The sequence below is a fragment of the Aethalodelphis obliquidens genome, unplaced genomic scaffold (genome assembly GCF_003676395.1).
Source record: "Aethalodelphis obliquidens isolate GAN/ISIS:26980383/991018 unplaced genomic scaffold, ASM367639v1 scaffold1, whole genome shotgun sequence".
Taxonomy (NCBI): domain Eukaryota; kingdom Metazoa; phylum Chordata; class Mammalia; order Artiodactyla; family Delphinidae; genus Aethalodelphis; species Aethalodelphis obliquidens.
In genome coordinates, this window is record NW_020837945.1 from 93,359,612 (window position 1) to 93,381,307 (window position 21,696).

At 39.7% G+C, this 21,696-nt stretch overlaps 1 protein-coding gene across 1 annotated transcript in view; it reads left to right on the forward strand.

Annotated features, from left to right (window-relative positions):
• Window positions 1-21,696, forward strand: part of SPATA16 (spermatogenesis associated 16) — a 226,556-nt gene that overhangs the window by 170,950 nt on the left and 33,910 nt on the right. Inside the window, exons 6-8 of the mRNA XM_027111622.1 lie at window positions 6,697-6,843; window positions 7,871-7,983; window positions 19,852-20,016. Of these exons, the coding sequence (XP_026967423.1) occupies window positions 6,697-6,843; window positions 7,871-7,983; window positions 19,852-20,016 (425 nt within the window). The remainder of the gene's footprint in view (window positions 1-6,696; window positions 6,844-7,870; window positions 7,984-19,851; window positions 20,017-21,696) is intronic.

The following is a 21,696-nucleotide window of genomic DNA, read 5'->3' on the forward strand; positions in this document are numbered from 1 at the left end:
GTATACATATGTTCCCATATCCCCTCCCTCTTGCGTCTCCCTCCCACTCTCCCTATCCCATTCCTCTAGGTGGTCACAAAGCACTGAGCTGATCTCCCTGTGCTATGCAGCTGCTTCCCACTAGCTATCTATTTTACATTTGGTAGTGTGTATATGTCCATGCCACTCTCTCACTTCGTCCCAGCTTACCCTTCTCCCTCCCCATATCCTCAAGTCCATTATCTATGTCTGCCTCTTTATTCCTGTCCTGCCCCTAGGTTCTTCAGAAACTTCTTTTTTTTTTTTTAGATTCCATATATCTGTGTTAGCATACGGTATTTGTTTTTCTCTTTCTGACTTACTTCACTCTGTATGACAGACTCTAGGTCCATCCACCTCACTACAAATAACTCAGTTTCGTTTCTTTTTATGGCTGAATAATATTCCACTGTATATATGTGCCACATCTTCTTTATCCATTCATCTGTCGATGGACACTTAGGTTGCTTCCATGTCCTGGCTACTGTAAATAGTGCTGCAGTGAACATTGTGGTACATGTCTCTTTTGGGGGTTTTTTTGTTTTTCATTTTTGGCTGCGTTGGGTCTTCATTGCTGTGTGCAGGCTTTGTCTAGTTGTGGTGAGCGGGGGCTACTCTTTGTTGCTGTGCACGGGCTTCTCACTGCAGTGGCTTCTCTTGTTGCGGAGCATGGGCTCCAGGCGCACAGGCTTCAGTAGTGGCACGCGGGCTCTAGAGCGCGGGCTCTAGAGCACAGGCTCAGTAGTTGTGACACACTAGCTTAGTTGCTCCGTGGCATATGGGATCTTCCTGGACCAGGGCTCGAACCTGTGTCCCCTGCATTGGTAGGTGGATTCTTAACCACCGTGCCAGCAGGGAAGCCCCACATGACTCTTTTTGAGTTATTGTTTTCTCAGGGTATATGCCCAGTAGCGGGATTGCTGGGTCATATGGTAGTTCTATTTTTAGTTTGGGTGTTCTTTAAGAGTTTGGGTGGGGGGAGTACTGAAATACTCAGGTAGCCCTTTATGGACTAGGTGGGACTTAAATTAGGCACATCTGGAAGTACAGTAATCGACTGAGTAAAAGAAATATTGAGAGATTAGGTAGATGTTTCTGGGTGGAAAAGCACAAAGAAAAATTCAGAGGCAGGATGAGTACAGGCTAGTACAAATTAGTGAAATCAGCAGACCTGATGAGAAAGGTTTATACTGGAGAAAACACAGGAATGAAGAATAGACTGTGAAACACATCCACACAATTGAGAGCCCTGAATACCAGGAAAGAAGCACTGAAATTCCTGAGGAGTGATGTAACCATAACAAAGGTGATATTTCAGAAATATTCACTGGGTGGTGGTGTGGAGATATATTGGTGTGAAATCATACTGGTGGCAGCGAGGCTTGTTGGGAAACGTTTTCTGTAATCCAGATGCTATGTGATCAGAAATTTGACCAGGGTGGTAGCAATGATAATGCAAAGAGCGGGGTTAATATGAGTTGTGTTACAGTGGGCAGATTTAATGAGTTTTTGAGATTCACTAAATGTCAGGGAATATGAGGAAAGAAAAGTTAACAATGACTTCCAAATTTTAAGCCAGAGTAATTGGGTGAATAATGGCCATCCCTTCAATAGGCTGGTGAAAAGTAGGGACGAGAGATGTTGTGGACATTTAAAAAATCACTTTCAAGGAATATATTTGCTGTATTTGAGGTAACGTTTTTAATGGTGAGCAAATAGCAATGACCCATTAGGCATTTGGAAATGCTGTTTGAAATTGGTGAAATTTTGCAGATGAGACTATGGCTTTGGACCCCTAGTCTTTTGATTTAGAACAAGGGTCTCCAATCCCCAACCGGTACCGGTCCACGGCCTGTTAAGAACCGGGCCGCACAGCAGGAGGTGAGCGGCAGGGAGAGTGAGCGAAGCTTCATCTGCCACTCCCCATCGGTCTCATTACCGCCTGAACCATCCTCCGCTCCATCCATGGAAAAATTGTCTTCCCTGAAACCGGTCCCTGGTGCCAAAAAGGATGGGACTGCTGGATTAGAAGTAATAGCGAATGCCACAAGAATAGAGAAATTGGACTTCCCTGGTGGCACAGGGGGCTCTGGTCCGGGAAGATCCCACATGCCGCGAAGCAACTAAGCCCGCGCGCCACAACTACTGAGCCTGTGCTCCAGAGCCCGTGAGCCACAACTACTGAAGCCCGCGCACCTAGAGCCCATGCTCCTCAACAAGAGAAGCCACCACAATGAGAAACCCGCGCACCGCAACGAAGTGTAGCCCCCGCTCGCCGCAACTAGAGAAAGCCCTCGTGCAGCAACAAAGACCCAACTCAGCCCAAAATAATTAATGAATTAATTAACAAAAGAAAGAATAGGAAAATTCCACCGAGAGTGTTAATATGAAGAACATGTCAGTGAGCCACAGACAGCTAGGAGGTGCACTGAATGAGATGCAGGAGAAAAAGGGAGGAAGAAGCAGCAGCATGTTTATGTGTAGGAGAGATGGGGAGACGCAGACAGAGAAAGAGGCAGAGAGAAAGACAAAGAGAGGGAAACAGAGAGAGAAAGAGAAGAGACTGTCACTGAACTCCAGGGAGGTGACTTCAGGGAGGGAGGAAGGTCAAAGAGCATGAATGTCTTGAGTACCTGAAAGCTGGTCAGCTCCAGCCTCCTGAGGTACAATAAAAGGTTCTTGATAAAGGGCAAACATTACCCTCTTTTGCTGAGAGTTGGACATCTTTCATTTGGAAGATAAAGAATTGAAAGATCATGTTTCTACAAGAAACTTAATCTGCATAATCTATCTTTGATATTCTTTTTTAAAACACCTGCTTCCCTAATGGTACAAATTTGGAACTGCATCATACCTGCAAATTGATTTTTTAATAATAAATTTGGTCCTAGTCATCTAAATTTCATCTGCAATTGTGATAAATTGTAAAGGAATGCATTAAGGGATTTATTTCTCTCAAGTTCTCTTCTCACGTGACAGGAGCAAAGAAGACATTTTTAATCAACTCAACCTTCCTACCAAAGGACAATATATTCTGGTTAACTTTCATATCCATCAGAGGCACAGGGCTTTTCGGATGTAGGTAAAGGTTTATGAGCATAAAATTGAGAACAATTAGCACTCAAATTAATGTTACATGAGATTCAACATCTGGTAAGTGTGTCGTCATTTTGGGTCACAGACCACTTGCTAGGCTAAATGTTCATACAACTGCAATTTACTCTGCATACAAATGGAATAAAAATGATACTTTAAAAATATTTTTTAACTTAACAGTATGTATGTAGGGACCTCTCTCATTTCAAAACTTTGACTAGAATTGAACAACAGATTGAACAGGATGAAACATACAGCATCAAAAGGAACAGAAAACACATTTTTGCAAGTATATTTTATAACAAATTAGCTATAGTGCTAATATTAGTTTTTCTAGTTCATCTAACCACTGTCACTATTAATACAGGTCTCCTCTTTATCCATCAAATATTTAAGAGCAGGAAGAGGTCAACCTCTCAAAGTCTTTGTGCTATTTATATAACAGAGCCCTCAAACATCGGCTGCTTCTGGCAATAGAGGGGCGTCAGAAAATGCCAGATCTCAAGATGCCTCCTGCAACTCACCACAAACACCAGCCCATGCACAGCACACCGTAAACTATTCTGAACCTCAGGACTCCGGGGCCTCCAAGAGCACTTTAATGTACACCTTAAAGTCCTAGAGGTGTCCTGCAGGGAACCCTCTCTGAGCTGGAAGCAGGTGCTGGCAGGAGGCTTCAGGGTACCTGGGATCCAGCGGCTTCTATGTCAACAAGCTACATATACTCTGGGTCTGTGGGGAAGTCAGAGCGTCCATAAAGCCTACCCACATCCATTCAGGGGGCCTCTGGGCATCCAGAGTTACCCAGAAAGCCAAGGCTCTCCCCAGAGGATGGCCCCAGACTTCACCACCAGCATGGCCAGGAGTGCTGAGGTCTTCTAGGTCAGGGAGCAAAACCAGATTAAAGAGCAAACCATAGCCAGGGAACACATACCTTCCCCTGCCCTCCAACTCCAGAGTATGCTAATTCCTGAAAATACTGACAATTTAGACATGCCAGCATCTTAGAGAGTGCTAAAGAATAACCGCAATCAAAAAAAAAAATGTTATGACCATTTATCAGGAGAATGAGCTAGTGTCCATTTTACTTTTACTTAATTGCCTTTTCACATGATCCGGTTATTGGCCGCTTCAGTAAAACTGGTAAACTCTGGGTTGGGTGTGTCTGTATCTGTAGATTTCAAAAGCAGAGAAACTTTCTGCACTCTTGAGATGGAGATGCAGAAATCACATTTTACCTTGTTTATAGAAATGAGCCATCCGTTTAAAAAGAGGCAAACACCAACTAAAGAAGCATCTAATACTACAATCTGCTTTTGAAGTGCCTAAAAGTTACACTATTAATTCTAAGAACCCTTGAGCCTTTGCTGTACTTTTCTAGATAGAGTAAGGAAGTGTTCTATCTAGAATTGTGTCTGTTAAAACCATCTATGTATTGACATTGCCCTGCTTCTGTAACATGCTTCCCACTGACTGTCAGAGTGATCATCACTGTCGTAGGATCGTTTTGAGAGTTAAGCCCTGTGCTTCAACGTTCAGCAGCCTGACTCTCAATTCTGGTCCCTCCATTTGCTGTGTCGGGCAAGTCTGTAATTTCTTGAAGCTCCAGTTTGGTCATCCGTAAGGTGGTCATAATAACGTGTCCTGCTCTACACTGTTGTTGAATGAGAAAGATAATCCTGATAATGTGTATGGCACAGAAGAAGTGTCACATACATGTTAACCCTCAATAATATTTAGTGGTTACCAGATCCTGTCACCAAAGACTAAATCATGTTTAATATATTTTTGTTCGGAGCTTGTGTTTAAAAGATATTTTGTAATATTTTCTTTTAATTATCAGCATACTTGTTAACTCTCTGTTTGACAGCCGTATGCTATTTACTTAACCAAAATGTGCCAAATAGCTTACTGCAGTGTTTTCCAAACTGCGCTTTGAAAAACTGGGATTCTGTGGAGGGGTTCAAGGTGGCTACTGTGTGGGGGGTATATAGAATGGGGTACAGTGATGAGAGTTGAGTGGTCAGTGATCCAGGCTTCAAATGGAACAGCTCTACCTTTACCAACTTTGAATATTGGGCTTCTCAGTAAATTGTAGTTTGAACAAAGGGTTCTGCAGCTAAAAATCAGAGGGGGGAAGTCAGAGAGGGTGGATAAAAACACTCATGGTTTACTGTGTCTATTATTTCTTAAAGAAATACTACAGATAGCAAAGACTGTATTTGAAACACTGCCATTTGAGTTCTGACTCTAGATTAAAAATTGGCATTTAAATCATGATTCAAGGATATTTGGAATTTCATCTTTTTCCCTTTCTGGCAGTGTTAAATAGGGAGGGCTCATTAAACCCTCTGTTCATCATCCTTCATTTGAGAAGTCTATTGTAATAAACCAAAGCATTATTACCCAGAATGAAAATGAATGAAGTAAATCTGGCCTCCAAGACCCCAAGGCTGACATCTGTCCCTGTCCCAAAAGTAATCCAAAGTCAAGCAAGCCTAAAGCAGAGTGCAGTGGTTACGCCCACGGTCTCTGGAGTCAGACTGCCCAGGTGTGAATCCTGCCTTGTCCACTTATATGCGTGTTTCCAGACAAGTCACTGCCCATCTGTGTACCTCAACCTCCTGGTTATTTGTAAAATGAGGACAAAAGCACCAATTATGTGAATGTATCGTGAGGATTTAAAGAGAATGCACACAAAACAAACATGATTACCAAAGGGGAAAGGGAAGGAAGGGAGGGATAAATTAGGAGCATGGGATTAACAGATATAAACTATTATACATAAAATAGATAAGCAACAAAGATTTACTGTATAGCACAGGAAACTATTTTCAGTATCTTGTGATAACCTATGATGGAAAATAATCTGAAAAAAAATATATATATATATATATATAATTGAACCACTTTTTGTACACCTGAAACACAATATTGTAAATCAACTATATGTCAATAAAAAAAATTTTAACAGAATGCACACAAAATGTTTAGAACAAGGGAAGGTAGAAAATAAGTACTAAGTAAATATTAGCTCTTCTAGTCATTAAGAACAGTTTCTTTTAGAACCATTTTCTTGACGCATGAGTTACTTCCAAGTCTAATTACAAAAGTTAGTACATTTATCATTTTAAATTTCCTTCAACTATAGGAGGGAGAGCAACTAAATTAATTAGCCTTATGTTTTAATTCTTACTTGGTAATTTTTCTCTTTCCTTTCATATAACATTATTTTCTTAAACAAACTGTGGACAGAAAAATCAAATTCTCTTGAAAGGTGTCGCACAGAAAAATACTAAGCCTGCAACCTGGTCCTGAATTTTGTATTATTTTGAATATGGGGAAAGAGGAACACATAACCTAGCCATATTCTATTGCTATACTTTGTGTATGTTTATATTTTAATAAAAATATGAAGGATAAAGTACGATTTTGATATATCATCTATTTGACCTTTTGATGCACATACTCTTACTTTGTATCTTTAATTTTTTCCAAGTATAATTCTTGAAATCTGGGGGGAAAACACCCTGAAAACAATAAAATGATAAATTCTTTAGTTCTTTTTCTGTCATATTTCAGACCTTCAAGGACTCCACGTGTTGCCTCAGACAGCTGACTGGTCATCTTTTCCTCCTCAACAGTATCTCTTGACTCTTGGGTTCAAAAACAAAGAAGACGGGAAGTTTTTGGAAAAAGTGTCATGTAGGAAGTTACCAACATTTACAGGTAAGTCACCTGGACTTGTTATCTTTCAATACTGTTTTAAATTAGGAATTGTGCATTGTTCATTAAGCCTTATTCATCACAAGCCTAGCATATAGTAAGGCCTGGGCACCAAAATGTTTGTTGGGTCATACTTAACTCCTTCCGATCTTCTTTGTGGGTTAGTTAACAATACCTGGAATTCTGGTTCCCCCAGGAGTGCCCACCTCCCTCACTCTAACCATCTCACCGCAACCACATCACCACCCATGCCTGATCGTGGGGCACTCAAAGATTACAAGCTTTTGTCATCACCCATCAGCAAACACAGAAGAAAATCGTGCAGCAAAACTACTGTATGAAATCAAACATATAGCCAATGACCACCTTAAATCACTTGGATTATCTGCCATTGTATTAATACCTGTTCTACTCTTTTCTTATGTAATTAACCAAGATCTCAGATCTCCTGAAGAGTATTATAGTTAAATGGTGCTCAGCAATTCTAGTTGAAACTTTCAAAAATCAAGTAAGCATTCAGGTGAAGTCTCATACTTATGGGCTGAATTCATGACCAGGTTGAATTTATCCCTTCAGCTCTACCCACATAATTAAGGATTTGTGTTTTGTCTGGCACTCTGTCCTCTGAGGCTTATCTCAGCTTCGAGCTACATTCAAAGTCAGTGCAATCTGCACACTTGAATAATACCTGGGAGGAACAAGACAAGAATCAGACACATTTATGATGACATTTTTTTCACAACTCAGGAAAAGCATATTCTGCAGAGAGAGGTGAATTGTCATAGGCTGTCCCGTGGATCTCTCAATCAAGAAACACAACAAAAGGAATAAATGATAGTCTCTAAAGGGCAATGTCTCCTCATAGATCTTTCACTGTTATACTTCTGGTCTTTGAGATGGGACTCGTTTCTATACTAAAGATCTCATATCTATTAATATTGAGGTATCTGTTTATAGCTTGCTAAGGAAAGCATTTTGAAATGGAAGTCTGGGGGGAAAAAGTATAAAAGTTTATTGTTACAATTTTTAGAACATAAAACTCCCTTCGGTCTGCTGACAAGAGAAGACACAGTGAGACACATGCAGAGAATGGGGAAGCAAATCTTGCCAATACTGGATTTTATTAGAAGCACCCAATCGAATGTAGGTATATGAGTCTTTTCTATTTTTTCAACATATAAATATCAGACAATTCTACAAGTATGGAAAGTTTATGGTGTAAATATTGCAAGTGTCGGAGGATTTTAGAAACTTTCACAGTCAACCTTATTTGCAAAACCAAGCAAAGTTTAGCTAATCATTTTATTCCTTTTATATTTTAAAATATATTAATCATAAAGCTACACTTCGCAATTTCCAGCATTTCTCAGGCTAGAGCCTTTTCTTTGTGGCTTCCTGATATCTAATTGAAGGCTGAATTGAATCTCTTGCTTCAAATCAGTAACAAAATTTTAGTGAACACAGTGCTTTCCCTATTTCGTACATTTGGCTACTGCATATAACCATTTTGTTGCCTACTTAAGAATTCAGAACACTGAAAGCTAGCTCCTCCACATTAACTGATACACTGGATGCTACTCTAAACATTGGCAATTCATCTTTTTTGTTGTTGTTAACATCTTTACTGCAGTATAACTGCTTTATAATGTTGTGTTAGTTTCTGTTGTACAAAAAAGTGAACCAGCTATATGCATACATATATCCCCATATCCCCTCCCTCTTGCGTCTCCCTCCCACCCTCCCTATCCCACCCCTTTAGTTGATCACAAAGCACCAAGCTGATCTCCCTGTTGCTATGCAGCTGCTCCCCACTAGCTATCTATTTTACATTTGGTAGTGTGTATATGTCAATGCCACTCTCTCACTTCATCCCAGCTTACCCTTCCCCCTCCCCGTGTCCTCAAGTCCATTCTCTACGTCTGCATCTTTATTCCTGTCCTGCCCCTAGGTTCATCAAAACCTTTTTTTTTTTTAAGATTCCATATATATGTGTTAGCATAGGGTATTTGTTTTTCTCCTTCTGACATACTTCCCTCTGTATGACAGACTCTAGGTCCATCCACCTCACTACAAATAACTAAATTTCATTTCTTTTTATGGCTGAGTAATATTCCATTGTATATATGTGCCACATCTTCTTTATCCACTGATCTGCTGATGGACACTTAGGTTGCTTCCATGTCCTGGCTATTGTAAACAGTGCTGCAATGAACATTGTGGTACATGACTCTTTGAATTATCATTTTCTCAGGGTATATGCCCAGTAGTGGGATGGCTGGGTAATATGGTACTTCTATTTTTACTTTTTTAAGGAAGTTCCATACTGTTCTCCAAGGTGGCTGTATCAATTTACATTCCCAACAACAGTGCAAGAGGGTTCCCTTTTCTCCACACCCTCTCCAGCATTTAGTGTTTGTAGAGTTTTCATGATGGCCATTCTGACTGGTGTGAGGTGATACCTCACTGTACTTTTGTTTTGCATTTCTCTAATAATTAGTGATGTTGAGCATTCTTTCATGTGTTTGTTGGCCATCTGTATACCTTCTTTGGAGTAATATCTGTTTAGGTCTTCTGCCCATTTTTGGACTGGGTTGTTTGTTTTCTTCCTATTGAGCTGCATGAGCTGCTTGTAAATTTTGTAGATTGATCCTTTGTCAGTTGCTTCATTTGCAAATATTTTCTCCCATTCTGAGGGTTGTCTTTTCGTCTTGTTTATGGTTTCCTTTGCTGTACAAAAGCTTTTAAGTTTAATTAGGTCCCATTTTTTTATTTTTGTTTTTATTTCCATTTCTCTAGGAGGTGGGTCAAAAAGGATCTTGCTGTGATTTATGTCATAGACTGTTCGGCCTATATTTTCCTCTAAGAGGTTGATAGTGCCTGGCCTTACATTTAGGTCTTTAATCCATTTTGAGTTTATTTCTGTGTATGGTGTTAGGAAGTGTTCTAATTTCATTCTTTTCCAGGTAGCTGTCCAGTTTTCCCAGCACCACTTACTGAAGAGGCTGTCTTTTCTCCATTGTATACTCTTGCCTCCTTTATCAAACATAAGGTGACCATATGTGCAAGGGTTTATCTCTGGGCTTTCTATCCTATTCCAATGATCTATATTTCTATTTTTGTGCCAGTACCATACTGTTTGATTACTGTAGCTTTGTAGTATAGTCTGAAGTCAGGGAGCCTGATTCCTCCAGCTCTGTTTTTCTTTCTCAAGATTGCTTTGGCTATTCGGGGTATTTTGTGTTTCCATACAAGTTGTGAAATTTTTGGTTCTAGTTCTATGAAAAATGCCATTGGTAGTTTGATAGGGATTGCACTGAATCTGTAGATAGCTTTGGGTAGTACGGTCATTTTCACAATGTTGATTCTTCCAATCCAAGAACATGGTATATCTCTCCATCTGTTTGTATCATCTTTAATTTCTTTCATCAGTGTCTTATAGTATTCTGCATACAGGTCTTCTGTCTCCTTAGGTAGGTTTATTCCTAGGTATTTTATTCTTTTTGTTGCAATGGTAAATGGGAGTGTTTCCATAATTTCTCTTTCAGATTTTTCATCATTAGTGTATAGGAATGCAAGACATTTCTGTGCATTAATTTTGTATCCTGCTACTCTACCAAATTCACTGATTAGCTCTAGTAGTTTCCTGGTAGCATCTTTAGGATCCTCTATGTACAGTATCATGTCATCTGCAAATAGTGACAGTTTTACTTCTGCTTTTCCAATTTGTATTCCTTTTATTTCTTTTTCTTCTCTGATTGCTGTGCCTGAAACTTCCAAAACTATGTTGAATAACAGTGGTGAGAGTGGACAACCTTGTCTTATTCCTGATCTTAGAGGTAATGGTTTCAGTTTTTCACCATTGTAAACGATGTTGGCTGTGGGTTTGTCATATATGGCTTTTATTATGTTGAGGTAGGTTCCCTCTATGCCTACCTTCTGAAGAGTTTTTATCATAAATGTGTGTTGAATTTTGTCAAATGCTTTTTCTGCATCTATTGAGATGATCATATGTTTTTTCTCCTTCAGTTCATTAATACGGTTTATCACATTGATCGATTTGCATATATTGAAGAATCCTTGCATTCCTGGGATAAACCCCACTTGATCGTGGTGTATGAGCCTTTTAATGTGCTGTTGGATTCCGTTTGCTAGTCATTTTTTTTTTTTTTTGCGGTACGCGGGCCTCTCACTGTTGTGGCCTCTCCCGTTGCGGAGCACAGGCTCCGGACGCGCAGGCTCAGCGGCCATGCTCACGGGCCCAACCGCTCCGCGGCATGTGGGATCTTCCTGGACCGGGGCACGAACCCGTGTCCCCTGCTTCGGCAGGCGGACTCTCAACCACTGCACCAGCAGGGAAGCCCCGTTTGCTAGTATTTTGTTGAGGATTTTTGCATCTATGTTCATCAGTGATATTGGCCTGTAGTTTTCTTTCTTTGTGACATCTTTGTCTGGTTTTGGTATCAGGGTGATGGTGGCCTTGTAGAATGAGTTTGGGAGCGTTCCTTCCTCTGCTATATTTTGGAAGAGTTTGAGAAGGATAGGTGTTAGCTCTTCTCTGAATCTTTGATAGAATTGTCCTGTGAAGCCACCTGGTCCCGGGCTTTTGTTTGTTGGAAGGTTTTTAATCACAGTCTCAAATTCAGTGCTTGTGCTTGGTCTGTTTATATTTCTTCCTGGTTCAGTCTCAGAAGGTTGTGCTTTTCTAAGAATTTGTCCATTTCTTCCAGGTTGTCCATTTTATTGGCATATAGTTGCTTGTAGTATTCTGTCATGATCCTTTGTATTTCTGCAGTGTTAGTTGTTACTTCTCCTTTTTCATTTCTAATTCTATTGAGTCTTCTCCCTTTTTTTCTTGATGAGTCTGGCTAATGGTTTATCAATTTTGTTTATCTTCTCAAAGAATCAGCTTTTAGTTTTATTGATCTTTGCTATTGCCTTCTTCATTACTTTTTCATTTATTTCTGATCTGATCTTTATGATTTCTTTCCTTCTGCTAACTTTGGGGTTTTTTTGTTCTTCTTTCTCCAATTGCTTTAGGTGTAAGGTTAGGTTGTTTATTTGAGATGTTTCTTGTTCCTTGAGGTAGGACTGTACTGCTATAAAGTTCCCTCTTAGAACTGCTTTTGCTACATCCCATAGGTTTGGGGTCATCATGTTTTCATTGTCATTTGTTTCTAGGTATTTCTGATTTCCTCATTGATTTCTTCAGTGATCTCCTGGTTATTTAGTAGCGCATTGTTTAGCCTCCATGTGTTCGTATTTTTTACAGTTTTTCCTGTAATTGATATCTAGTCTCATAGTGTTGTGGTTGGAGAAAATACTTGATATGATTTCAATTTTCTTGAATTTACCAAGGCTTGATTTGTGACCCAAGATATGGTCTATCCTGGAGAATGTTCCATGAGCAGTTGAAAGTGTATTCTGTTGTTTTTGGATGGAATGTCCTATAAATATCAATTAAGTCCATCTTGTTTAGTGTATCATTTAAAGCTTGTGTCTCCTTATTTATTTTCATTTTGGATGATCTGTCCATTGGTGAAAGTGGGGTGTTAAAGTCCCCTACTATGAATGTGTTACTGTTGATTTCCCCTTTTATGGCTGTTAGTATTTGCCTTATGTATTGAGGCGCTCCTATGTTGGGTGCATAAATATTTACAATTGTTATATCTTCTTCTTGGATTGATCCCTTGATCATTATGTAGTGTCCTTCTTGTCTCTTGTAATAGTCTTTATTTTAAAGTCTATTTTGCCTGATATGAGAATTGCTATTCCAGCTTTCTTTTGATTTCCATGTGCATGGAATATCTTTTTCCATCCCCTTACTTTCATTCTGTATGTGTCCCTAGGTCTGAAGTAGGTCTCTTGTAGACAGCATATGTACGGGTCTTCTTTCTGTATCCATTCAGCCAGTCTAAGCCTTTTGGTTGGAGCATTTAATCCATTTACATTTAAGGTAACTATTGATATGTATGTTCCTATTACCATTTTCTTAATTGTTTGGGGTTTATTTTTGTAGGTCGTTTTCTTCTCTTTAGTTTCCTGCCTAAAGAAGTTCCTTTAGCATTTGTTGTAAAGCTGGTTTGGTGGGGATGAATTCTCTTAGCTTTTGCTTGTCTGTAAAGGTTTTAATTTCTCCACTGAATCTGAATGAGATCCTTGCTGGGTAGAGTAATCTTGGTTGTAGGGTTTTCCCTTTCATCACTTTAAATATGTCCTGCCACTCCCTTCTGGCTTGCAGAGTTTCTGTTAACCTTATGGGGATTTCCTTGTATGTTATTTGTTGCTTTTCCCTTGCTGCTTTTAGTATCTCTTTTTTGTATTTAATTTTTGAGAGTTTGATTAATATGTGTCTCAGCATGTTTCTCTTTGGGTTTATCTTGTATGGGACTCTCTGTGCTTCCGGGACTTGACTATTTCCTTTCCCATGTTAGGGAAGTCTTTGACTATAATCTCTTCAAATATTTTCTCAGATGCTTTCTCTTTCTCTTCTTCTTCTGAGACCCCTATAATTCAAATGTTGGTGTGTTCAGTGTTGTCCCAGAGGTCTCTGAGACTGTCCTCAATTCTTTTCATTCTTTTTTCTTTATTGTGCTCCCTGACAGTTATTTCCACCATTTTATCTTCCACGTCACTTATCCGTTCTTCTGCCTTAGTTATTCTGCTATTGATTCCTTCTAGAGTATCTTTAATTTCAGTTTTTGTGTTGTTCATCACTGTTGGTTTGCTCTTTCGTTCTTCTAGATCCTTGTTAAATGTTTCTTGTACTTTCTCCATTGTGTTTCCGAGATTTTGGATCATCTTTACTATCATTACTCTGAATTCTTTTTCAGGTAGGTTGCCTATTGCATCTTCATTTATTGGTCTTGTAGGTTTTTACCTTGCTCCTTCATCTGTGACATATTTTTTGTCGTTTCTTTTGATGGGTGGGGCTGTATTCCTGTCTTACTGGTTGTTTGGCCTGAGGGGTCCAGCACTGGAGTTTGCAGGCAGTTGGATAGAGCCGGGTCTTGGTGCTGAGATGAGGACCTCTGGGAGGCCTCACTCTAATTGGTATTCCCTGGGGTCTGAGGTTCTCTGTTAGTCCAGCAATTTGGACTCAGAGCTCCCACCACAGGAGCTCGGCCCTGACCTCCAGCTTGGGAACCAAGATCCTGCAAGCCAGTCGCTGGAGGTTCATCCCATCCCCTTAGCTGTCTGTGGTCCCCCACCAGTGCCTGGTAGGTGCCCTAATTGTATGTAGACACGAATCCTAGTCTGCCATCTTGACTCCGCCCTCCACCTGACAATTGATCTTTATATACCCTTAAGGTAAATTATCTAATCCCTTTCTGTGACCCAGGGAAAATATGCCCTTTCTACTTTCAGTCTTAAAAAAAGCCCAAAATAAGACCTGAGTTATGCTGTGCTATTTTACAAAATTTAAGCTATTGTATTGAAAGTACATAAAGAGGGCTTCCCTGGCGGCACAGTGGTTGAGAGTCCGCCTGCCAACGCAGCGGACACGGGTTCGTGCCCCAGTCCAGGAAGATCCCACATGCCACGGAGCAGCTGGGCCCGTGAGCCATGGCCACTGAGCCTGCGCGTCCGGAGCCTGTGCTCTGCAACAGGACAGGCCGCAACAGTGAGAGGCCCGCGTACCGCAAAAAAAAAAAAAAAAAGAAAGTACATAAAGGGAACTCCTCGTTAATGGGCTCTAAAGGCTGCAGATTTCCCCTTTTAAAATATTTTTCAAAAGGCCTTTAAGCTGGAAATTTTTAAGAATTCTTTTTTTGTGGTTTTAGTATTACATCGTTGATTTGATGTTCTTACCTTACAAGGGGAACCAAGGGGGTTATCGCAAACAGCTACTTAACATCTGTTCAGCAGTTTACCTGCTCAGTAACATTATTCAGCATTTTACAAAAGCTATAAAACCCCTAATTTATTTGCATGATTTGTAATTCTATGCATTACAAATCCAAAAGCACATTTTTACTGATTTTCCTACCACATAGCTTCCTTCCCCTTCCTCACAACTGTGTTCCACTCAACTATCTCCCCTATACTACTACTACTACTAAGAAATCCATCTCTATCTTAGTCATCTTGCGCTGTCATAACAAAATAGCATTCTAGAGGCTAGAAGTCTGAGATCAGGGTGCCAACATGGTCAGGTTCTGCCAAACACCCTCTTCCTGGTTTGCAGTCGGCTAAAGACCCTCTTCCTTGCTTGCAGCTGGCTACTTTCTCTCTGTGTCCTAACATGGCAGAGAGCAAGCTCTCTGTTGTCAATTCTTGTAAGAGCACTAATCCCAAAATGAGGCCCTACTCTCATGACCTCATCTAACCATAATTACCTCCCAAAGGCCCCATCTCCAAATACATCACATTGGTCACTAGGGCTTCAACATAGGAATTTTGGGTGGACACAAACACTCAGTTTATAGTGATCTCATTGGATCTACTGCAAATTTTGGGTCCTGTTCTCCAATTCACAACCTCTTCCAGACACACACACACACCCCCTCACCAACCACCCCATCCTAATTAGAGACACACACACACACACACCCCTCATCCCTGTCATCATCAGGCTCTTGCAAGCAGTGGAAGCCTTGCTAGCAAGAACCATCACCATATAGTATTACTTCACCTCATCTGCACATGGTTAGCCTTGCAGTGCCAGCGTGCTGGATGTTGGGGAGGTAATCTGTCTGTGCCCCGGCTCTTTGGGGCGATGCCCGCCGTGCCTTGCTACTTGTCAGATACCCGCCACATCATCATCTGTTGCCAGCTCAGATCTCCCAGTGTGCTGTGAATGCAGGTTAGGCCAATCTAGGCATCATGCACTTTTTAAATGCTTCTAACACATTTTCTTCTCACGTTTCAAAGGGCATTGTGGCCACTTAGAAATGTGTATATGCATGAATCTCTATGTGTCCATAAAGCAGACTTGAAAACCATAATGAATAAGATTCTTAGCATCTAATGAATGACTCAGTCTTCTTTAGAATGAGTCAGCACCACTTTGTTAAGTGTGAGGGATTTCATCAACTTTCTTATGTTTGCATCTATGGGAAATAGTTTTTGGAAGACTGTCTCAAAGAGCTTGAATGAAATTGAAGCAAGTGAGCCCACAGGTACCCAGAGACCACAAGAATATCCAAATATTGGCCTGTAGGTTTCTCATTATATGTCCAACCACAGCTTCATAAAGCAGGACTGAATAAAATTGGCTGCAAAGGTAACCTAGCTAATGAAGCAAGAAATGAGTTGGTGAGCAGAAATTATTCCTACATGGTACAATTAATTGTAACCCAAGAATCCCTCAACAGTGTTTTTAGGATCCCCTGAGGTGGTTTTTTTTTTTTTTTTTTGTCAGATGTCAAATGCCATCCACTTGAGTAAGCATTGCATTGTCCTTATTAGCTGTGACCCTAGTTTGTGACACCTGTGGATGAAGACTTTCGTCCAAGGCTGTGCTCTGGCTGTGTAACCCTAGGATATCACTTAACCTCTGAGCTGTTTTTTTCTCATTTATAAAATAAGCTGTTATCTGCCATGCTCACCTCCCAGAGTTGTGAGACCAAAAGTATATAATCCACATTGAAGCACTTTGTAAAGTATTAAGAATTTTTAGAGTTTTAATTAATTGTATTGGTTTTCATTTGCTATGACAAAAGGACTGTTTTATAGACCCTTCTTTTTCTTTATAAATGCTGTATACTTTGAAATTACATACTCTTCTAAAATGAAGACTGTGCAAGTGTCCTGTGGATCTTGAATTCTTTTCCTTAGATCACTGGTGCACTCAGATCTCCTCACAAAGGCAGGATTAGAGGTGTCATCTCTAGCCATGGAGTAGATCTACTGCCCACAGTAGGGCTTGTCAGGGAACATGAATTTTCACCTCTTGCTATGAGGTGGTAGAAAGAGTTGGTGAAGGAGACAAAGACATTCCTGGTATAATGCTTCTCTCAGAAAATAATTCTCCTTACACTCTGACACCAGTTTCCTTACCTTTATAGATTCCTTTGTTAGGCACACAGCCCATGGCTGTGTGACAAGAATGATTCTGGCATTTTCAGAGTTATTGTCTAAAATATTCTCCCACCTTCCTATCCGGTGTCTTTTAATCTCACTGAACATCAACCCCATTCAACCAGTAGCTCTGCTCTAATGGTATTTTTTCTTCTATGGTTCTTTGTACTAATTATTTCACGTGCCACTGAATGCTGCTGTGCTTTTCCATGTATTAACTTTACAGGCTGCTGTCAGTTTGCACCTTATGTACTGTGCTTCCTGGGATGTTGAAGAGTTAAAATAATAAAATCTCTTGCCAGGCATGAAGCTTCCTTCACAGGCTGACTTGCCAAAAAATGACCTAACTAACCAGGTTTTGAATACCTTGTTAATTTTACTTGTAATTTCCTCCAAGTGAAGCACAAAAATTGTTTATATGTGCACATTGGAAATGAACAATAATATGTGTTTCCTACCCCTTTTCTTTGCAATTAATGTTTCTATATGTTATGGCAAATGGAAATACATTCCCAATACTTGGGCTCCGCTTTTCAGCAATATTATGCTGTGCCACTTACGTTCCAAACATTCATCCACACCTGCTATTAAATCTAGACAACTGTCTGGCTGAAGCTTTCATCTGAACTTGCTATTTACCTAACCTTCACTGTACCTGTGTGGCCACTTCATTACACTCTCTCCAGCAGCTAAGGAGCTCTCTGGTCACTTCTGAAGTCTCATTGAGAGGGCTACTTCCTTTTAGATTTAGCCCTTGCTAGCATTAAATGTGAGCTAATTCCTTCATTTTTCATTATTTCCTTGATTTTCTTAAAGCAACAGCATTAAAGCATTCCTGCTGGCATTTATTAATTTTTATTTCTTTTTCACTTTATCTCTCAGAAGCCCCAACCTTGTATAGGTAAAATATTAATCTGTAGTTTCCTGATGACCAAAACTGCATTTGGCTGGGGGGGTGGTAGGGGGAGGACCATTAGCAGTCAACTGTATCCTTTCCCTAGTGTCCTATCCATAAGGAGCACTTCCTGTTTTGCTATGCAGCCAACAATCCAGCTAACAAAGCACCACTGCCTTCCGCTATTTTTATTGTCCTGATGTTTTGGAAAATTACACTGATAGATTATGTTTCCAAGCAGGCCGCAGTTGTTTCTGCACTTTGGAGTTGAGTCACTATACCACTTTCCTACAACCAGCCCCACTGTTTATTTTAAAGAAGGACAAAGAAAGTAATTTTTCTTGGGAAAGAAAACTGTTTCTCCTGCAACTTGCTTTCCTCTATTTGACAGTATCCATTGTTTAGCTACGTGTTTAAACTCTGTGGGTAGGCTGGCTATTTCTTCAATTCAGAGAAGGGATCTCAAATCCACAATTTGCAGTCATTGCTCCTATAGGTTTATAGGTTTTCAGATAAATGATTAATTGGAAAGAACAAATTAGCAGGGATAAAGAGACATCAGTCAAATGGCAGAAAGAGATGTTAGGAAGAAATACAGCAAATACAATGCAACAGTGCTCAACCTTTCTTTATTACCAAGATTCCAGGAAAGCGCCAAACTCTAGAGGTTGGTGTCAGTCAAGATATGTGTATGACATTTCAGAAAGGACTGCCTTCTAAATTCAAGTTAAAATTTCGATGCTCTTTAGTAATGCTGGTTTCTAATCATTTTTCTCCTTAGAAGAGAATATTTTAAGAAGAAAAAGTCACATCTGCCTTCTCTAGTTTCTGGGAGAAAATCTGTTTTATAAGTATGCACAAACTCAAATAGTCCTTGTGCAGATACTAAGCTTTAAGGTAGTAGTTTATTCTCCAACTTCTGTTTGAGATATTTGAGTATCTGAATTTTTGTATAGCTAAAATTCCTATTTCTAGGGCCACACATCAAGAGATTGTGATTCACTGAGTAAGGTCCAGGACTCTTCTTAGTTAACCAACAAGCCTAGTAATTCAGGTGCAGGTGGTCAAAGAGGAAACCTCCACTCCCCGACCGCATAAAGGGATGCCGCTCATCTAGGCTTCCACTTCTAAGCACCAAGATGCAGAATGTCATCACCAAACTAAATCCTCCTATGACTTCCCGTTTCTCATCACCCTCCAAACATGACAGGAACCCTTAGATGCCCCCTTATGTCAGAAGTACTTTTTCCTAAACAGAAATGTGAGAATTTTACGATAAACTTTGTGTCACCTATCAAGCAGTACAATTTGTATTAAACTTTTTAGAGAAGGTAACATGTCCTCTCTATGGCTGGCAGTAGCAAACACAGAGGTAGGCCACCTTAATTATAAGTGTGCCCCATTTTAAGAAAGCCCAAAATACCAGTAGATTCATGGAGGTTGGTGTTCCTTACAAGTGCACAACAGTCTATTTCAAGATGGATCATGTCAGTTGCTGGAATGGTCCTAGGACCCAGAATAAATCACTAAAATGCCACAAGGAGAGGAGCCAGAGTCCATGGCCATCCAATGAGAGCTAAAGATAAAAGCAGAGCTGGAGGTTTAATGTAAGCCACTGGGCTAGACAGAAATCCACTTGCATAACATTTTTCAGGATTCAACTTGCATAGGAAGTCTTCCTTTGTATAAATAAGACAGTGGGCAACTCTTAACTCTTATAATGCCTTGGTGACATAGATAAAATCACCCCCGCTCAATGGACACAGCTCTGTGGGATCCACACTGGGAGAGTGGAGCTCAGGTTCAACTTCAGTCCTTCTTTTCCCCTCATCCCAGATTCCTTAGGCAGGGCCACGTGCAAATCCTTCTCAACAGTCCTGCCAAGCGTTCCCTTTTATATATCAACACATTCATCTGTTTGAAGGAAGGGTACAGACAATTCTCTAAAATAATAGAAGAAAACATTTATTTGCACTAGATACCATTACTTCAGGGGAGCTAAATATGTTATTATTTAGCTGACCTGACTTCAATCCCCGGGGAGAGGTTATTTCTGTGGGTTTGTTCTAAAACATTTCCTTCTACTGGGAGACTAGGGGAGTCTTCGTGCGTGCTCAGGTGTGATGGAGAAGTTGCAATATGCCAGCCTCCTCAGCCGGCTGCAGAGAGTAAAGGAGCAGTCCCAGGTGATCAATCAAGCAATGGCCGAGCTAGCAACCATTCCCTACCTACAGGACATCAGTCAACAGGAGGCGGAATTGGTACGCATTTGTTTTTCTTTGTTTAAGGCTTTCACAAGCCCTGAGCCAATAAAAGAGTGATATGGTCTGAAAAAGAATGTGACAATAAATGCAGTCCGAGGGCAAACTCCCCAACCCTCATGAAGCATTCTAATGAAGAAACTGGAAAATGTAGAAGTGTGTGTGTGTGTGTGTGTGTGTGTGTGTGTGTGTGTGTGTGTGTGTTTTATTTGCCCACCCTAACTAGCTTTTTTTTTTTAATAGCAAGACCTTTGTAATGTATGAAAATATGGAAGAGGGCTGATTATTCATATTTTGAGTCAGGCTTTTTTGTTTCAAGTAAAGTGAAATTTTAATACATTGTTTCTTAACTCCAAGATATGTTAATACAGGATTCTCTTCAATGGAAAAGGAAGAGGAAAAAACAGTAATTGCTGGATAGAAAACTGACCCTACAAAATCATCCATAGAATTTTCTTATTTACTTCTAATGTCACATATATGCTGGCAGTGCCAACACTCGCACACATATGTCCATTTAGTTAAGAGAGGTGTCTTGAGGAGAAAATGTAGTCAAATGGTGGGGTGTTTTTTCTTTTTTTAACTGAATTGACCAGTTAACTCAGAAAACACAGAGCCTGTCAAAAACTAGTTCAAGAAATATCTTATAGAACAAATCTCCAAACAGGTGTGTATATTATAACCATAATTTATATTAGAAACAATAGCACCTCGTTTGAAAAACAATTATTAATCAGTGCGATGGCCATTCAAGGAAAGGTAAAATTCACTCCATATAAAGCTCCTAATGTGTTGCTGGGAAGGGCTCTTTGAGGCTCTAATTGAATGTAGCGAAAACTAATTATAGACCTGAATTGAATTCACATAGCAAGGATGAGAACAACCCAAACTTATCACCTGTAATTTTCAGATAACTAAAGGAACCCTCCCTCTTTGAGCTTTTAAAATTGTTACAAATTAATCAAGAAATGAACCGCCAACATTTATGATGTTCATCTGAACCTGTTAAAAGTATATTAAATAAATACTGATATTCAAAGTAAGCATATAAAACCGAGTAGTTTTATATAATAAATATTTTATATAATAAATAATAAAATATTTTATATAATAAAATAATAAAACTCCACATACTAAACATTAAAACTATGAGAAAAAAAGTCTATTAGTCAAGAATTTACTAAGTCAAAACTGGCAATAATACTTTCTAAACCTGTATGGTTATGTGCACAGAACACCTTCTAAAAGGCTAAGTGTTTATCCTACCATTCGTAAGGCATTCAGGAGTGCAGTAAGTGTGGAGCTTTCAAAGTGCATATTATAGCCAATTTTAGATGATTAATGCTCCTCTGAGATAAAAGAAAGCGAAGAAAATGTTAATTTAAGAAGCTGGCACAATGTTGATCCTGTCTTCCTGAAAAGCACATTCAAGATTTAAATGAAAAATACAAGGGAGTTTTCTGCACTTAGGTCTTCTTAACCACACATCTGCAGTCTTCTTTTTCCTGGAAATACTTATATTTCTAAATATACACAAAGAGCACAAAACTAGCATTATTAACACCACTAACTAATGTGTTAGTGCAACATTCCACTACCCGAAACCTTGGAAAACAGGATTGCATGGGATATTTTCATAATTTATATACCTACTAGAAAAAAAGTACATGTATAGGATGT